This window comes from Rhinatrema bivittatum, chromosome 1 (genome assembly GCF_901001135.1).
Source record: "Rhinatrema bivittatum chromosome 1, aRhiBiv1.1, whole genome shotgun sequence".
In the NCBI taxonomy this organism is placed as follows: domain Eukaryota; kingdom Metazoa; phylum Chordata; class Amphibia; order Gymnophiona; family Rhinatrematidae; genus Rhinatrema; species Rhinatrema bivittatum.
This window is the reverse complement of record NC_042615.1, coordinates 722,375,742-722,394,254: the sequence shown is the minus strand read 5'-3', so window position 1 is coordinate 722,394,254 and position 18,513 is coordinate 722,375,742. Positions and strand designations below refer to the sequence as shown.

At 43.0% G+C, this 18,513-nt stretch overlaps 1 protein-coding gene across 1 annotated transcript in view; it reads right to left on the bottom strand.

The window, feature by feature from the left end:
• The window catches only part of ANKRD55 (ankyrin repeat domain 55), a 142,152-nt gene that overhangs the window by 24,361 nt on the left and 99,278 nt on the right, over positions 1-18,513 (bottom strand). The window contains exon 10 of the mRNA XM_029619627.1: positions 11,429-11,527. Coding sequence (XP_029475487.1) covers positions 11,429-11,527 — 99 coding nt within the window. The remainder of the gene's footprint in view (positions 1-11,428; positions 11,528-18,513) is intronic.

The window sequence follows — 18,513 nt, the reverse complement described above, 5'->3', positions numbered from 1 at the left end:
GATAGTGACAGTAAAAGAGGCGCGTGTGCCATTACACTTAGTGGCCCTCATCAGTGGACCGCATTTTAGCGCTTACATGTGGATGACTTGCAGCCATAAGTGTGATGGCACCCCACATGTTCCTTGACCCTGGAGAGCTACACCTATAGAAATGCTGTAAATCTCAAATACCAGTGAAGGTGAAACACCCATGTGAAAGTAAGAGGTAGGCAGTTAAATGTTTGAGTGTCAGATTTCCAGTATTACACCCTAGTTCCAAAGTGTTTAAAGGTGTGCAGGTGAAGTTATACCCCTGTAGTGCATGAGCTTACAGTAAATGGGCATGCTCACACCAACATGACACCAGTGCCTCACCAGATAAAGAGCCACTGTACTGTCGGATTTTGAACTGCCGAGCTATTTCCAGGATATGTACAATCTAGTCGTCCTCTTACTGGCATGCCTGCAAGTATTGAGAGTCTTGGTTTGCCTAAAAAACATATCTGAAAATGTGATGAAATGGCAGCATGTAATTTCTTCAAAAGCAGGACATGATTTACGTGTGCATTAAATTGGAGCTAGGTGACAACAGTACTGCATACATCACAGTGCTATAGGAGCACACCTTCCACTATAGCCTTGGTGAAAGCAGCTGTGCTACCTGCTGCAGTTTTCAGTATGTGCACAGCTCCTTCCAAGGTAGCATTCCTCTTTGTGGTTGCATGCACCCCCACACCTAGCTAAGCAATTCTGAAATATTTATGTGCAAGTTGTAATGTCATGTAGGTACCTTGGCTTCTCCGGGAGCCAACACGAGCATGGATGACAAGCTCAGGGAAGGCACGAACCGGAATCAGATGTCGAGTTTCACTTGTATTTTCCTATGACCTCTGACATGTGACCATGACACTATAGTTTATAAGCAATCTTACAGCAGCCACATCAATCCTCATCAAACACTGACATCATACATACATGTCAATGGATCACGTGTGTGTGAACTTCCTGCTTTAAACTGTGCCATTACACATAGCCTATGTCTGATCTGCAGAAGTGATGTTGGTGAAGGTCATTGTGCGTTAGGCATCACTGATAGTCATGTGGTGTAGCTGTATGCACATATGTATGTACCCTGACCATATGCTCATTCTAAACCTTTAACATATACCTTCTACCTGTTACACCACAGCTGTGATCAATGAGCAACTTTAAAGCACGTAGGCTGAGCACTCCTGTCCAAAACAAATTTGCAGATAGTTGTGCTACCATCACTGCACAGATTTCCATGCTTTCAGGGATGAATGCCATTGGTGATGTGCATGTGTGTGACGTCTGTGAACTGCTGAACAGCTGCTATGCTCTAGGCTCAGCAGTAAGTAGTATAACAGACTTCTACTGTTAGTTGTGAGCAGGCCAGGTCTGGTCCTACACAGTACATGCAGTCCTCTGGGTATTGCATTCTAGGTTGACCAAGTCTGTTCAGCTGAACTGGTTATGAGCCTACAAGCTGCCTCCATAGTAAATGCCACACAGGGCTGGAGGTATAGGCTTACTGCTTCCACTGATGTCATGTGCTTGTCATGATAGGTGATGGCCTTTATGTGTTGCTATCTTGACAGACATACATTTTGTGCCACCTAAGCCCTTCAGGGGCCCATGTCAGAACATCGCACTAAGTAGGGCTGATATATGCCTCAGACAGAAGTGTTTCTTGTGGGCAGCTATAGATAATGTTGGAATAGGAAGGACTCTCTCAGCCTCATTAGCAGTTACTGGCACTGCAAGCTGCCAAACACCTCTATGTTGTTTTATGACATTCAATGAAGGAACATAGGCCTTGTGGTACAGGAACTGGAGCTTATAGTCCCGCCTGCTTAGTATTCATAAGTGAGACTCGGTGACTGACCTGCTGTGTGTGGCTTGTTCAATCACTGTGTGTGGGTGCTATTGCATTCGGAGGTTGCTTCCTTGGTCCTGCAATGCAATATCCCTTAGCAGGCAGTGTGGGGACCTATATTGAGTACCGACAGTTTTTGCACAGCATTGATCAAGTGTTTACCCTCTGGAGAAGGTGGGCCTCTGACGGGGCAGCATATGGACAGCGGTAGGAATGGTCTGACCCCTTGTATTGCTCATTTTACCCAAGTATACTCACAGTTTATATGTAGTGTTCACAGAGGGGCAGAGGTGTGCAATTGGGTATGGTGACACATCCAGTATGCTGAACAACATGAATGTTATACGTAGCGTTTGGCAGTTGTTCTGACCATGGCCTCCCACCCACACTGATGTTTTACCACCAAGTAATAGGAGTATGCTGAATAGTGCTATTATTATGGGGTGTGCTGCCTACCCATACCTAGGCCTGGCCCAGAGGCTTAGAAATTTGTAGAGGGAGGAAGTGCTGGTTAAGAAACTGCCCAGTGAATGTGGGAATGCTGTGATGCATGGAACATGCAGTGTAAAGGACTATGCCTCTAGGGCCCATTCAGATGAGTGCTTAGCATCATGCTGCTTTACACGCTGCACTATATGTACAGCAAAACTTGGTGCATGGGTTTATGTGTGTGTGTGTGTGTGTGTGTGTGTGAGGGGGGGGGGGTGATGGTTGGTGTTGCTTTGTTTGCCATGTGCCACAGGTGTTGCGGAACTCCTATTACACAGTCTCTTTTGCCTCTCACAGTTCTGCTTTGGCAGCTCTCCATTACTCAGTTCATGCACAGTTCAAATAGAGGTTGCCACACCAGCAACCATTTTTTTTTAACACTCAGTCTGTGCTGTGTAGACAGTGGAATGGTAGGCCTACCATCTTTTGCCCATATGAAGGACAATACCTTTTCTGTGCAAACCTAGATGTGGTGCACCTATATCTGCCTACAAAGGGAGGGGCCACTGTTGCCTAAACACTGTATGAGCTTCACATCTACAGTAACCAAACTTTTACTTCCACTTGTTGACTCTTGGAACACAGTGTCAGCTGCTGTGTGACAAGTAGGGAGGAGGAGTGAGTGAGTAGTGTGGGTGGTACATGATCTGCACAGGTGCTGAGCACAGGACGTAGAGGGGTACTGCTGGTGCTGTGAGCCAGGCAGACTTCCACAGATTGACATTCCTGTAGTGAACTGCCTTTGGGATCTGGATGCTATGTGTAATGTCATCCTTACCTTACACATATAATACAGACCTCCAAGCCATGTCAGTACAGGTGTGGGAGCCAGATTGTGGAAGTAAGCCTGGTCCCCAGCAAATGCAGCACCCTTCATGGCAACCACCATGTCCATGGTGGTTGCCCATGGACATTGTAGAGCAGATGGTACATCCTCAATCCTCATCACTACGTGTGACCCAGCAGCTGACAGTGTGTAGCAACACTCTGTAAGTACACATCGCATTAAGTTTACTGTGAAAACCACAAATATATGTGGTCACTTATCCTTGCACTCCTGTAAAAAAAATGGGTCCAAAAATAAACTGATGTGTCAGGATGAGTCCAAGCTGTACATGTACACTATATAATGTGTTGCTCCTTAAGGTACTGAGCAGGTCACATATAGGCATATGTAAGCAGGAATTACCAAATGGTATGGTGTATGAAGAAGGTAACAAGAGCTAATAGTGAAGGTCCCCAGTAACAAGCTTCTTCTTTATCTCTGGCTGTCTTCCTTACCATCAGACACGCAGCTTTCATTGTTATGCCATAGCCCATTTGGTCTTACATGCATGCTCTACAATTGCACAGCTGGAATGAGGAATGCCATTCTAGCATGTAAAGTCATGTGGCGCAAACCTTTAACCTTTGGTACTATAAACACTAAAAGCACACAATGAAAGAACACAAGTAGAAAGTTGCTTTTTCAAAACAGTGAGCACTTTATTATGTATTGCACAGTTTGAAATAAAGTCAGAGTGCTAGGTAATCACATTCTGCAAGGACAAGATAGCAAATAGCAAAAAACATTGTACATTTCATGAACAGCACATTCAGTGTACAAGTGTACATTATTTGATTAAATTCCATAATTACATAATCAGCCATTGCATGATTATGACAAAAAACATAGAAAGAGGACGTGGCACCCCAAAAACTATAGTACTTCTGTAAAGTTACAGCTACATGCAGCACTACTATGTGTTGTCAACCTAAAGGCCCCAGACAGTCCATGTTGAAAGAGTATACTCAAAGGGGACAGCCTAAGGGCCATGGCAGCAAAGTTCAAGTGAAGGCAGCAGGACCAGGACTGGAGAGCGCAACATGGAGAAAGGAGTCCCAGGTGAAGATGCAGCACCTGGAGGATGCAGCATTAGTATGAATGGAGATGAGAGAAGATACCAGCAACCAGAGCATGAGATAAGGCATGATAAGAAGAGGCAGCAGAAGCACCATTACTGGTTGACACTTTAAGGAAGATGGAATACAGGCAAAGCATGGAGGAGGGCGTTACAGTTAGTCTGCAGGACCCAAAAAAGCACAGTTGAAACTCCTGCATGCTGGCACAGGAAGTCTGTAGCAAAAATGGGCCCAGGAGGCTTCTTCCAATTAGCCGGCACAGGAACTCTTTAGTCAGGATGGGCCCAGCAGGCTTCTTCCATTTAGCTGGCACAGGAATTCTGTAGTCAGAATGGGCCCAGCAGGCTTCTTCCATCTAGCCGGCACAGGAACTCTGTGCAGAGGCCAGGCCCGGCTTGTCCTGTAAGTGTGGTAGTTTGACCTTAGAGGCCAGGTGGTTATGTTCTTCATGGCCCCTTGCCACGTCGCAGCCTGCCAATTGGGGGGGGACATTGTTTTGGGGGGCCTACCCCTTGGCTGTCTACCATGGAGACTGCTGTGAGGCATCGAGTCCAGTGATGCTGATGACAACTCAGATGGCGGCTGGGGCATCCTTTGTAGGATCTGCATGAGAACATTGGTAAGGGTATTAATTGCTCCAATCAGTGTTGTTACTTTGTGGGTTTGGACTGCCATTTGCTGTTGCAGGATCCTATTTTATCTGTTTACAGTCCTTCTTAGCCCCACTAGCTCTGCCCGTATGTGTCTCTGGTGTTCAACATGGCTCCTTTGCAGCTGGAGCAGCTGTTCCTGCATGGACTCTTCAGGTGGAGTGATGTTGATGGTGCTGGTGCTGCTGGTGATGCCACTGTTATTGGTAGTGCTGGGCTTTGTGGATTCAAAATTAGCATTGTCGGGCTTGTAGCCTCCTCCTGGTGGACTAATAGTGGCTCCGGATGGCGCTGGGGTGTGCTGGCTCGAACTTCAGCTGATCCTGGAGGCAGCCTTCCAGGCTGCCTCCTTCATTAACTGGGAGAGGTTGAAGGAGGCATTTAGTTGGCTGGGCGAACAATCACAAATGGGTCTGCAAGCTGTTACTGCTGCTACTCTGCTTCTCCTCCTCCTCCTCAGTGCTAAACTTGGTCTGGGCATCAATGAGGAATACTTTTTTGATGGTGGGTGGCTGGTCCATGGCCCTTGCTGGCAGGTCCCTGGGGAATTGTGGCTGGTCCCTAGGGTATCCTGGCTGGGACTGATAATTGGTGGGCAAGAGCTGTGGAAACAAAATATAAGACATAACTACCAGTGGGATTAAGTAGCCTTTCTTCTTTTGGCATCAGAGGTACACTTTGCTTCTTTGCATTGTATGCATCTTATGCCAAAATGTGTATACACCTGTTGCTGTGTGCCCTTTTAAAGGTGAGGTGAACTTACTGGTTGTGGCTCTTGTGGTGTCCAGCCGTCATCCATGCCCTCGAATATGTCCAGTCCTAGGCTTTCGATTAGTTGATTCTCCATTTGGGTGATAACAATGTGACATGCGGCTCCTCCTCCCTTCATCCGTTGGTGTTTGTTTTGGGCAGCCACCTTGGCTTTAAGCCGTGCATTTTTATCTTGGTACTGGTGGGTGACTCGCTCCCCACTTCTTGGTATACTGCTGTGCTGAGTGATGTCATAGTGGATAACACATTGAAATCGTCAGTACAGTGTGCTGCGGCAGTCAAAAAAGCAAACAGAATGTTGGGAATTATTAGAAAGGGAATGATGAATAGAGCAGAGAATGTCATAATGCCTCTGTATTGCTCCATGGTGAGACCGCACCTTGAATACTGTGTACAATTCTGGTCGCCGCATCTCAAAAAAGATATAATTGCGATGGAGAAGGTACAGAGAAGGGCTACCAAAATAAGGGGAATGGAACAACTCCCCTATGAGGAAAGACTAAGGAGGTTGGGACTTTTCAGCTTGGAGAAGAGACGGCTGAGGGGGGATATGATAGAGGTGTTTAAAATCATGAGAGGTCTAGAACGGGTAGATGTGAATCGGTTATTTACTCTTTCAGATAGTAGAAAGACTAGGGGGCACTCCATGAAGTTAGCATGGGGCACATTTAAAACTAATTGGAGAAAGTTCTTTTTTACTCAACGCACAATAAAGCTCTGGAATTTGTTGCCAGAAGATGTGGTTAGTGCAGTTAGTATAGCTGTGTTTAAAAAAGGATTGGATAAGTTCTTGGAGGAGAAGTCCATTACCTGCTATTAAGTTCAATTAGAGAATAGCCACTGCCATTAGCAATGGTAACATGGAATAGACTTAGCTTTTGGGTACTTGCCAGGTTCTTATGGCCTGGATTGGCCACTGTTGGAAACAGGATGCTGGGCTTGTTGGACCCTTGGTCTGACCCAGTATGGCATGTTCTTATGTTCTTATGATGGCCTGGGCTAGGTTTCTCCAAATCTGGATGTTTTTGTCGCCTGGTTGCCGAACAGTGTGGCATAGTTTTGCAGGACCCCTGCAATTACCATTTGGTTCTCCATGACGCTGAACTTAATGGCACAGAGATGAAGGCGTTCTGCTGCCTGGCTGCCAGATGCAGGTGCCACTTCCTCGTCAGGAGAGGTGTCCTTCCTGTCCTCACTCTCCATCCTGCTCAACTCTCTCCTCCCTTCTTCCCCCCCTTCCTGGCCCTGCCCTTCAAACTGCATTCCCCTCTGCCCTCTCTGTCTAACCGTAGCCTGGTTTACTCCTCCCTCCATGCTTGCCTGCCTATCCCTTTCCACCACCCACCTCCTCCTCTCTTTCAGGCTGCCTCTCTCTGCTCCTGTCTCTGACTCCTATTCCTTTTTCCCCTACCACTCCTGCCCTTGTCCTTCTGCCTCCTTTCCTCCCTCCTTCCCCTCCTTTCCTCCTACCTCCTCTCTCCCCATGCCTCTCATGCTCCATCCTTTCCACCAGCTCCACACTTCACTCCTCCACACAACTCCTCCACTCCTTCACACATCACCTCTTCCACTCCTTCACACACCTCCTTACTCCACTACAGACAAAGGTAAACAGACAAACTTCACAAATTTTCACACACACAGAAAGACTTAAGACAAAGGTAAAGGTTAACAAAAGGAAGAACAGTAAATCACAAGACAACACTCAGAACTCACAATATTAACTAATCTCCAAATACCACAAAAATCTACCCTCCTCCCCTCTAAACCCTCAAAGAGGCAGCTGCAGGAAGGCTGTATATATAACCTGGAAAAATAACGCACCATGCGGTGATGCAACGCACCACATGGTGACGTAGCGCTGCGTGTATTTACGTAGCGCTGCATGTGTTGACACAACGCCGCACATGATAAAATATTGCCGCACGTGATATTTAATGATTTACTACCTCTGCCAGCACATTATCCTAAACACGCCCCCTTTTTTAATGTAAGTATATAATGTAAGTGTATAGCAAAATGATGAATCTAGGTACAAGACAGATAGGAGCATATGAGGTGTGCGACTGATGTTAAGATGACTCTGAAGCCACAATACTTGCTCAGTGTGATACAGCTCTGGGAATACATGTCCCTTCAGCCTAAGGGAGCCCCTTTTTGTTGGTTTATAGGGATGGCCTCCCACTAGGGTTGCCAACTGGCTCCAAATTTTACCTCATTGCATGCCGGAACTTGTACTTCTGATTTACCTATGCATTCCTTAAGAGAAGCAAAATTATAAGTTCCTGAACATAATATGGTAAAACCAGGACTGGATCAACCTATCCTGAAAATCTGGAGCAAGTTGGCAACCCTAACCCCCACTGTCATGCTTTCAATTTACAAGGGTTTTAAAGAAGTATTTGGCAGCTATGAACCTAGATGGGAGATACTATGGCACATACTCCTTTTGTATAGGGGCAGTGACAACAGCTGCAGACATAGACCTCCAGACCCATTAGAGAGACTTATAGAGAATCACTTCATGTACCACACTCCAAAACTGCTCATCATATAACCTTTAGAGACTGGGCCTTCTCCACAGCAGGACCACCTCTATGGAACTCCATTCCTCCGGATCTGCGACAGGAACCTTGCCTTCCAACATTCAGGAAAAGGCTCAAAACGTGGTTATTTAAAAAAGCCTTTCCGGACCCCAACTGAACCTTAACGCACCCTCAATTTACTCTCAGACATTACCATAACACGGTAAACAATAACATTGTAAACACCATAACTTTGTAAATACCACAACTCTGTAAATAATTGTTCTTTCTGTTATATTCCTATCGCCTTTTCTCTGCTCCCGGTTGTGTACTTCCCTGTTTTATTGTAACTGCAACGCTTCGCTCCGCACCTGTTAAAGTTTTTTGTATTTTCATTTTACACCCCTTGTTAAATGTAAACCAGCATGTTGTGATACCTTTCGCGAATGCCGGTATAGAAAAACACTAAATAAATAAATAAAATAAATAAATAGGTTTGCTCGTGAGACAAACAATTCCCATAGGCAGGTAGCACTCTTATAATATATGTTATAATATATATGTTGGACTCCAAAAGCAGTAGAGGCTATCTATGCAAGCACATGCTGATTTACTGTTATTTTACTCCAGGTTCTTCATGAGGGCCCTGTTTAGTGTGGAGTCATAGGCATTCGTTCGTGCATTGGGCTCATAAGATGGTATTGGCCAGGCCTCATGGTGAGCACTTGGGAATGGTTATCAGTGGAATAACACTACTCAGTATGGATCAGCATGGGATGCGGTGGGACTGGTTAATGCTTCTAATAATCCAAAATAAAAAGTTGCATGCTCTCCCATGGGTCATTATCCTCCAGTTAGGGGAAACAACATTATGACAAAAAAATGCAGAGTGATTGCATATTAATTGCTGGGCTATTTCCTGCTGCATGCATTGATCCTATCTCATCCCCAGAGAAGTTGCTGAGGTGAAATGTCACACCACGCCATTGAGAGAACTGGAAGAAATTGAATGGGTGGATCCATCGGTGGCTCGAGCATTCCGCATGACCTTATTATAGAGAGCTTCCCTGGACTGTATCGGCTGGATGGGGTGCATCTGGCAGAAGTGGGCCAGGACATTTTTAACAGCAACTTACAGGATGTTCTGGTGAGTTTGAGATTTCATTTGGCCACAGCAAGACAGTGAAAAAGTCCTTGGTAAATGAGATGTTGTTACTATGGGCTGTGGCAGTGGGTGGCCGTGTCTGAGACACACAGCAAACAATGTGTCAAGTATAGGTGGGCAGGGACCAACAAGAAAAGATTTTCCTGCCCCTGCGTTATACTGTGATGGGTTACTGGCCAGGTTCAGCTTCAGGACAGGGCTGGTCTGCCCACAATTCTGAGATACATGTATGTAAGCGACTCCTGCTCTTTTACAAACTGGAGTGGCAAGTTAAGTCACTCTGCAATAAAGGATCAGATTGCAGATCAGCAAACGGGGAAAGGCTTTGACAGCTCTGCCCCCTAGCAAGAATTGTCAAAAGAGGGGTTGGCTTATATGGCTAACCTCGTGGCACAAATTGTTGCATATTAAACGTTGATGTGTGACATAGCATACGAAGGGCTGTGTTTATAGGCAAGGGCACGGACTTAGCTAAGGTAGTTTAATTGGTATAAGGTTGTTGAAGAACTTTGTGCTTTAAATTATGGTTGAATTTATTTTGCTGTGGACATCCAATAAAATAATTCTTTCTTGAACGAATAACATGATGCTGCTTCCTTGAGGGGTGGGGCAGAAGGGAGGGAACGGTGGTTGGGAAAGCATCGTGGAGGATGGTAGATCAGAGTACTACCTATTCAGACTTAGTTAATTTGTACTGTCTGCATCTCTTTCTGGTGTTTTGCACCTTATCCTCCAAAGGTGTTATAGGAATCAAAGACGATGCAGACTTATGAGAGTAAAAGGTAAGGGAGTCAGCTGCAACCTTGCATTGCTTCAGATTCTGGTCAGCTTGATCTGGTCTGCACTGTGAGGTGGATGATTCTGAAAAGTTTCCTCCACAATGGGCACAATGTAAATTGCTTCCTGATTTTGTTCCAAGCCAACCAAAACACCATAAAAAATCAAGTTTTACTATGCCCAGAATGTTTACTGTTGAACAAGAATGCAGAAGATGCTTTAAATGAACAGTACTGAAAATAAGTTGAAAATAGCTTACATTGCAGCTACTGTAGAGCTGCATCTGCAAGACCACAGGTGTCCTCACAAATCAAAGTGAAATGACCATAACTAATGTAGCAAAACGTCTTTGCAAAATCACTGAAAATGTATTGAAGATGTATTAAAATAAACCAAAGGAGCAACCCATCCTCTTAGCTGGCAAACATGGCCTCAAATACATACTAGGAATTAAGTTATTAAAAGAAATCAACAAGAACAACATAGAGGAAAGATATCAGGAGTATCAAGCAATGTTCCCTGTAAGCAGTGTGTGTCAGTGTGTTTGTGTGTGTGTGTGTGTGTGCGCACGTGCACACAGGGTTGTGAAACAAGAGCACACAGGATAGCACACATAGCATGCACAAGAAAAGGAAAATAGAATAGTGTTTCCAAGAGCACTGCGTACAAATCTGTACACTGCGTTGCACATGAGACATTTTTTATGGGCGCAGCTACCATGGACTCTTCCTCAGGCAACTGAATGTACAACATGTAGCAGGACAGGCTGCATTATGATAGCCCCATACAGAAGTTCAACTCTTTTCTGATTCCTTTACAGCCAGTTTGTCTAATCTGATGAAACCTTCCCTACGGTAACTCATGCTAATCCAATATCATTTTACCTGATCTAATCTTAAGGAGGGGCATGGCTAAAGTCTGCAGGCACTTTTTCCCTTTAGTCTGAATTTTCAAAGTGGACTCATGCGCATAAGGTCCGCTTTGAAAATCTGTGAGTTGTCCCAGTGTGTGCCTGCGGGCGCATTCACACAGAATATTACATCTGCTCCCAAGCAGCTGTGAACTTTCTGCATGGATCTTTACCTGCATACCTTTGAAAATCAAATTATGCGCATAAATGCTTGCCCTGTCCTGACTTTGCCCCTCCCCACCCAAAACGCCTCTTGCTAGTGCAAGTAAAAATGTGCACAAAATGGGGTTTCACATGTATCCTGTTTACACAGCGCTATCAGAATAACATTTCAAGGATTCTGAGGTTAACAACTCCACTTACTTTTCTGAACACAGTGGTCGGGTATGGGAGCTAGATTTCGTGAGATATTACTTTCTTTTACTTGGGGTTTGTCCATGGGGATCTGTAGACAATTGTGCCCTACAACTCAAAAAGAAGAGATATGGATTATTTATGCCATTCATTAGTAAAATGCAGCGTGCTTTATTCTATTCCTTAATGAAAAGGGTAAGAATCAACCCTAATCAAAACAATTCAAAACCTCACTTTATGCAATATAGGAATTAATTTAATGTAGAATAAGGACCTTCATATAGCACAGGACTCGAACACGCACTGATAATGTTTTAAAGTCCTCTTGTATGTGTTCAAGTTGTAATCATCGGTCATGTAAATTGCTTTATAGTCAAGTATATATTTTTTTAAGCATATTTTCTTTTTCACTTAAAACTCAAAGTCCGCTGCTAACTTTAATTCATATATATAAAGATAGTACTTTGTGAATGCCTCCGGGGAAAATTTTCTGAATATATCAGCAGTCACAGATATTTGCTTTGAGACCGTTTTATAATCCGGCACTGCAATGTTTTGGAATGGAAGTTCCTTCCTCAGGGGTTATCCAAAGTATGATGGTCTTCCTTCACAAAATATCCCGGGTTTGAAATCAAACAAATTGTATGACGCTGAAGCGGATGCAGCTGCTGTCAGAAATTATTCCCCAGAGGTATTCACAAACACTCAGATAAGTGCTGTCTTTATATATTAAACCAGGTCATTCATCAAAATGCGTTATGGTGAAATGTATGCTATTGCACGGTTTTAACGCTGGAAATAACTACACCTTTTTTCCAGGTGTTAGGCTGTGTGATATGCCCGAAATGGCCATAACGCAATTTGAGAAAATTTTTTAGAATTGCATTTCGGCCTTTTAAGAGCAAGAGTGAGAGAGCAAGAGAGAGAGCGCCTCTGGGGAGGGCCTTATAGTGTGCAAATATTGATATCTCTATATGAGGGCCATTTAATATGTCGAGGTGAGGTGGTGGTGGTTTAGGATTTAGGGGCCAGTTTCTCATGTAGAGTACGTCATACGAACAGCACATCGGTGAAGATTTAACGTCATTTGGAGTGAGGAAAGACTCACAAAGATATTATTTCACCTTAGTTTGATGGTACCCTGTTATAGAGTATTTTGATGAATATAGGGGGAAGTTAGCAGCAGACTTTGAGTTTTAAGTGCAAAAGAAAATATGCTTAAAAAAGTATATACTTGACTATAACGCAATTTACATGACCAGTGATTATAACTTGAGCACATCCAAGAGGACTTTAATGTGTTCAGGTCCTGTGGTATATGAAGGTCATTATTCTACGTTTAATTTCTATATCGCATATAGTGAGATTTTGTATTGTTTTTATTCTGTTCCTTTACAGCAGAAGTATTAGACATGAGCAATGCTGACGCAGACAAAACACAGTGGCTTCACATGGCCTGCTTGGCATAAAAAAATCTAGTTAGCAATAAACATGGTAACAAACAATTTTCTTAAGCAAGATAGAGAAATATATTGCCTGTAACATTTAGGTTACAGTACCACTGCCAACTCAGTAGGTATTTAGCTATAGTCATTGGAGCTGTTCCTTGGAATGTGCTTTTTTTGGGGCCTATGTAATAGGCCCTGCAATAAGACTGTGTGTGGAAATTCAGCACTTAGTTTCGTAATGCAGGCACTAAAAATAAAATTAACTCCCAATGTAGTAAGCAAATGGTATGCAAATGTATTCAAAGTTACAAATATGCACAAACACAGCCTGATTACATATTTTAAATCAGGTAGTAGGGGGTGGGGTGGAGTCTCTCAAACAGGATTTATGCACACAAAAATCATGGTTTGTACACATAAAAGACTTATTTGCATAAAACATGATTTATGCTCGTTTTCTGAACATAAAATATGATTTATGCACACAAAATGCTTTCAGCACATAAATCATATATATGCGCAGAAAACATGCCTTGTGTGTTCAAATGTTTTCTGCACGTAAATCCTCCTAACTACAGGTCCTGGCACCAGAACCTCAGCTTCTGCCCCTAGACTGACACGAGTGCTGGAAACTTTACTCCACTTCTGACCAGGAGTAAAATTTCCAATGCTAAGAAAATACAAGTTAAGCTAGCGCACCTCTCTGTATTGTGGGGGGGGAGAGGGGTGGTAATAGCTAATATCTTCATCAGCATAAGATTTCCATGTGAGGGCACCAAACAACAATACTCACAGTTATACATGCACATTTTATTTGTGCACAAAACTCTTTGTTGCATCAGGAGTATAGTATGTGCACCAAAATGTGTGCACTCTGCCCAGCGTACTTTATTACATCGGGCCCTCTGTTAGTAAAAGGAAGAAACTGCAACTGAAAACAGATGATAGAACGTCTACTGCTCAGCCTCTAGGGGATAATCCTTCTGGCTTTTTTTTTTTGTTTTTAGCTATACTGAAATGTTGAGCTAAAGTAAAGCAACGCCAAACTTCCCTTTTGTGTACTTTTGAATGAAGTTTTGGCAAATAAAAACCAGCTTTGAGCTTGCCATCTGCATTTGCTTTTAATTCAGCAGTCTACTGTAGAGTCTGCAGTTAAAGGCAGTAATATACCTAAAATTGTCAGGTTACCGAGGTTTATGCTGGTATGTCATGCACTGCAGCATTTTATGCAATTAGTGCAACATGATATTATGGCACATTCACTGGTGCGTATTGTGATGTGGGAGAACTTTGGATGAAATATACCATCATCATGATAACTGGAAACAATGCCCCCAGGCATGAATGATCTTCTTGATGATTGACCACATCCTATTACTGCCAAAGGGTCTGAGTTATTAAGGCTTTTCTCCTATTCTGTGTCTATGGGGAAAATGTTTAGTAAACGAGACCCAATATTTGGGAATTAGTTTACAGAAGATGATCATTCACACAGAAATATTCTTAAAATTTGTAATTCCCAGGCCTACATTTGGATACAAAAACTAAGAAAAAAATATTAATGTGGAAAAGGGGTTTGTGCCAGATATATTTCATTATTTTCTTCCATTTATGTTTAAACTACTTCCTGGATAACCTGGCCAACTATAGCTAATGACCAAACAATCCTCAAATACTGCAGTTTACAAGGGATATCACTGGCAAACCATACCTAAATATGCTCTTAAGGAGGGTAATTTTCAAAGGGATTACTGCAAGTCAAGTAGAGATTTATCTGCAGAAATGATCCTTTAGGGAATTGAGTGACCGATGCCGTAAAATGATAGGCATAGGGGAACATAAGAACATAAAAAATTGCCATGCTGGGTCAGACCAAGGGTCCATCAAGCCCAGATTCCTGTTTCCATTAGAAGTCAAACCAGACCTTAAGAGCCTGGCAAGTACCCAAACACCAAGTTAGTATAGCTGTGTTTAAAAAAGGATTGGATAAGTTCTTGGAGGAGAAGTCCATTACCTGCTATTAAGTTCACTTAGAGAATAGCCACTGACATTAGCAATGGTAACATGGAATAGACTTAGTTTTTGGGTACTTGCCAGGATCTTATGGCCTGGATTGGCCACTGTTGGAAACAGGATGCTGGGCTTGATGGACCCTTGGTCTGACCCAGTATAGCATTTTCTTATGTTCTTAAGTAGATCCCATGCTACTGATCCCAGTAATAGCAGAGGCCATTCCCTAAGTCAACTTGATTAATAGCAGTTAATGGACTTCTCCTACAAGAACTTATCCAGACGTTTTTAAACCCAGCTACACTAACTGCACTAACCACATCCTCTGGCAACTTACACACATCCTCTGGCAACAAACTCCAGAGTTTAATTGTGAGTTTAAGTGAAAAAGAATTTTCTCTGATTAGTCTTAAATGTGCTACTTGCTAACTTCATGGAGTGCCCCCTAATCCTTCTATTATCTGAAAGTGTAAATAACCGATTCACATCTACTTGTTCAAGACCTTTCATGATTTTAAAGACCTCTATCATAACCCCCCTCAGCAGAGTGCACAATTTTATCCATAGTTGTGCGCTCATGTTTGTGCACATACTATACTCCTGATGCAACAAAGTGTTTTGTGCACAAATAAAATGTGCATGTATAATTGGGAGTATTGTTTGGTGCCCTCACATGGAAATCTTATGCTGATGAAGATATTAGCTATTACCTCCCCCCCCCCCCCCCCCACACACACACACAATGCAGAGAGCTGCGCTAGCTTAACTTGTGTTTTTTTAATATTGTAAATTTTACTCCTGTTCAGTAGTGGAGTAAAGTTTCCAGCACTCGTGTCAGTCTATGGGCAGAAGCTGGAGCTCTAGTGCCAGGACCTATAGTTAGGATTTATGTGCAGAAAACATTTTCCATACTGAGTCAGACTGAAAGTCCATCAAGCCCAGTATGTTGTGTCCAACAGTGGCCAATTCTGGCAGGATCCCAAAAGGTGCCTAGGAAATATGCTGCTTATCCCAAGGACAAGCAGAAGATTTCTTCAAGTCCACCTTTATAATGGTTTATGGACTTTTCAACCAAGAACTTGTCCAAACCTTTTTTAAACCTAGCTACACTAACAACTTTTACCACATCCTCCCACAATAAATCCAAGAGTTTAATTATATGTTGAGTAAAAAACAAAATTTCTTATTTGTCTTAAATGTATTATCTAGTAACTTCATTGCATGTTCCTAGTTTTTGTTCTTTTTGAAAGAGCAAACAACCAGGTATTGTATACCTGTTCCACTCCACTCATTATTTAGATGTAGTGGCTGTGAAACTTAGTGCACAGAAAACCAAGAATGGATATAGTTATACCAGGCGACAATCTATTCAGGAAGGACGGGAGGTGTGGTAGTATATATAAAAAAATAATAATAAAGAAATAGAATTGCAGGGTATATGAGGTAAGGAGGAGGTTCTGTGGATTAAACTGGAAAGAGGGGATGGAACTTCTATTTATACTGGTGTAATATATAGTCCTCCATCAAGGACAGAGTTGATGGATAGAAATTTAATGGAGGATATTCACAAAATGTCTATGAAAGAAGAGGTACTATTGTTAGGGGATTTCAATCTGCCAGATGTTGATTGGGACACCCTAGCTGCAATGTCTTCTAGAAGGCAGGGAGATCCTGGATACTCTGCAAGTAGAATTGTTCTGTCAACTGGTAATGGAACCATGCAGGAGGGGGCGATACTGGACCTGTCGCTTACCAATGGGGCCTAGATTGGCCACTGTTGGAAACAGGATGCTGGGCTTGATGGACCCTTGGTCTGACCCAGTACGGCATGTTCTTATGTGTTAGGTGTAGGTTTGGCCCTTGGAAAGCCTTGAGTAAACTGAATTACAACAATATAGTTGGCTTTAAGGCAGGCTCACATTCACATTCACACACACACACATACCCATCCCCCCCAGGCAGGCTTTCATTCACAGACACACATGCACACCCATCTCCCCCAAGGTAGGTTCCCATTCACACATGCACACACACACACACACACACACATACATCCCCCCAGGCAGACTTCCATTCACACAAGCACACACAACCCCCAGGCAGGCTCCCATTCATTCACATACACCCATCCCCTCCAGGCAGGCTCCCACTCACACCCACACGCACACCCATCACACCTTACAATTCCCAACACTCCCTCAGAGATCCCCTGCATTTATCCCCTGCTTTCTTGAATTCAGAAACCATTTTTGTTTTCAACATCTCCACTGGGAGGCCATTCTGTGCATCCACTACCCTCTCTGTGGGAAATAAATATTTAAAATGATGATATATTCTTTTTGTGCTATGTTTGTAGGTGATAATGGTTAGCCCTTATTCACCTCTGACTGTTACCCCATCTACTGCCACAGAAAGGCACAATAGTAATAGTAATAGTAATAAGGTAGTTATCAAGCTCATATTTGATCTCTGGAAAACCTACTTTACTGTGTGAACAACAGTATAGATTTTTTTTTTACCACTAATTCCTACCGAGAAGGCCGAGACATTAAGCCCACCATCACTTAACATGTATCCCATAAGCTTTTAGTGTTTATGGTAAATAGGCAAGTCCTAAATGATGGTGTGCATGTTGTTTTTCAACTAAATGAAAAATGCAACAAAACACTCACATTTCATTTCATTTCACAACAAAATGACAACCCCCCCCCCCATCCTGAAATTCATGTTTTTTAACATGGACTTTCATTTGAGAAGTTATTGAAACACCCCCCCCCCCCCCTCCCCCAACAATTGTGAAATTTTCCCCTCTGTGCTTTCTCTTAAGTCTCCTCCTTCTGCAGTGATCTCTGAGGTAGAAAGAAGCAGGATTCCCAGTTGCTCCTGGTCTGCTGACTCCTGCTTTGAAAATGGTGCCGGCTTGCTTTGAGACCAGTGCCATTTTGTTTTAGAACTGTATGCTGTACAGCCAAACAACAAAATGGCGTCAGCCTCTAAGGCAACTGGTACAATTTCCAAGCTGGCAGCCAAAAAGGCAGGAGCAACCGGAGATTGCTTATGCTTCTTTCCACACCAGAGACCCCTGTGGAAGAAGTAACGCATGGTCCAGGCGTCTCTGGGGGGAGACCATTTCTTTTTGTTGCTTTTTTTTTTTTTTTTTTTAATAAAATGTTATATTTATTTTGATTCAGCAAACAAAACAAGTTCAAATAAATATTAAACAAACCAAAACCGAATAACATCTTCTCCCATCAACAAAAAAAAAGAAAATGAAATGAAAATAAAAATTTTTTTCTGTGCATATTCCTACTGAACTGAGCATACATTCTCATGCTAAAACTGAATCAGTGTGGTGACTGACGTATGGGCAGTCATTACTAGTTTCTTCTTATCTTAAGCTGCAATAACAGCTGGAACATGATTAGAGCACTTCACCTGCCCAGTTACAGATGTTGATGAAATTAAGAGAATGTGGTTCAGGCATATTATAATAAAGTTGATGATAATATATTACATGACTCCAAAGGGGTGCTGACCTAACAACCTGCAAGATACACAGAAACTCTGAGCTGTGTTTTTTGACATTTGATGCATATGGGACCGAGCGGAGATTCCCTGACACAAACCTGGACTGAC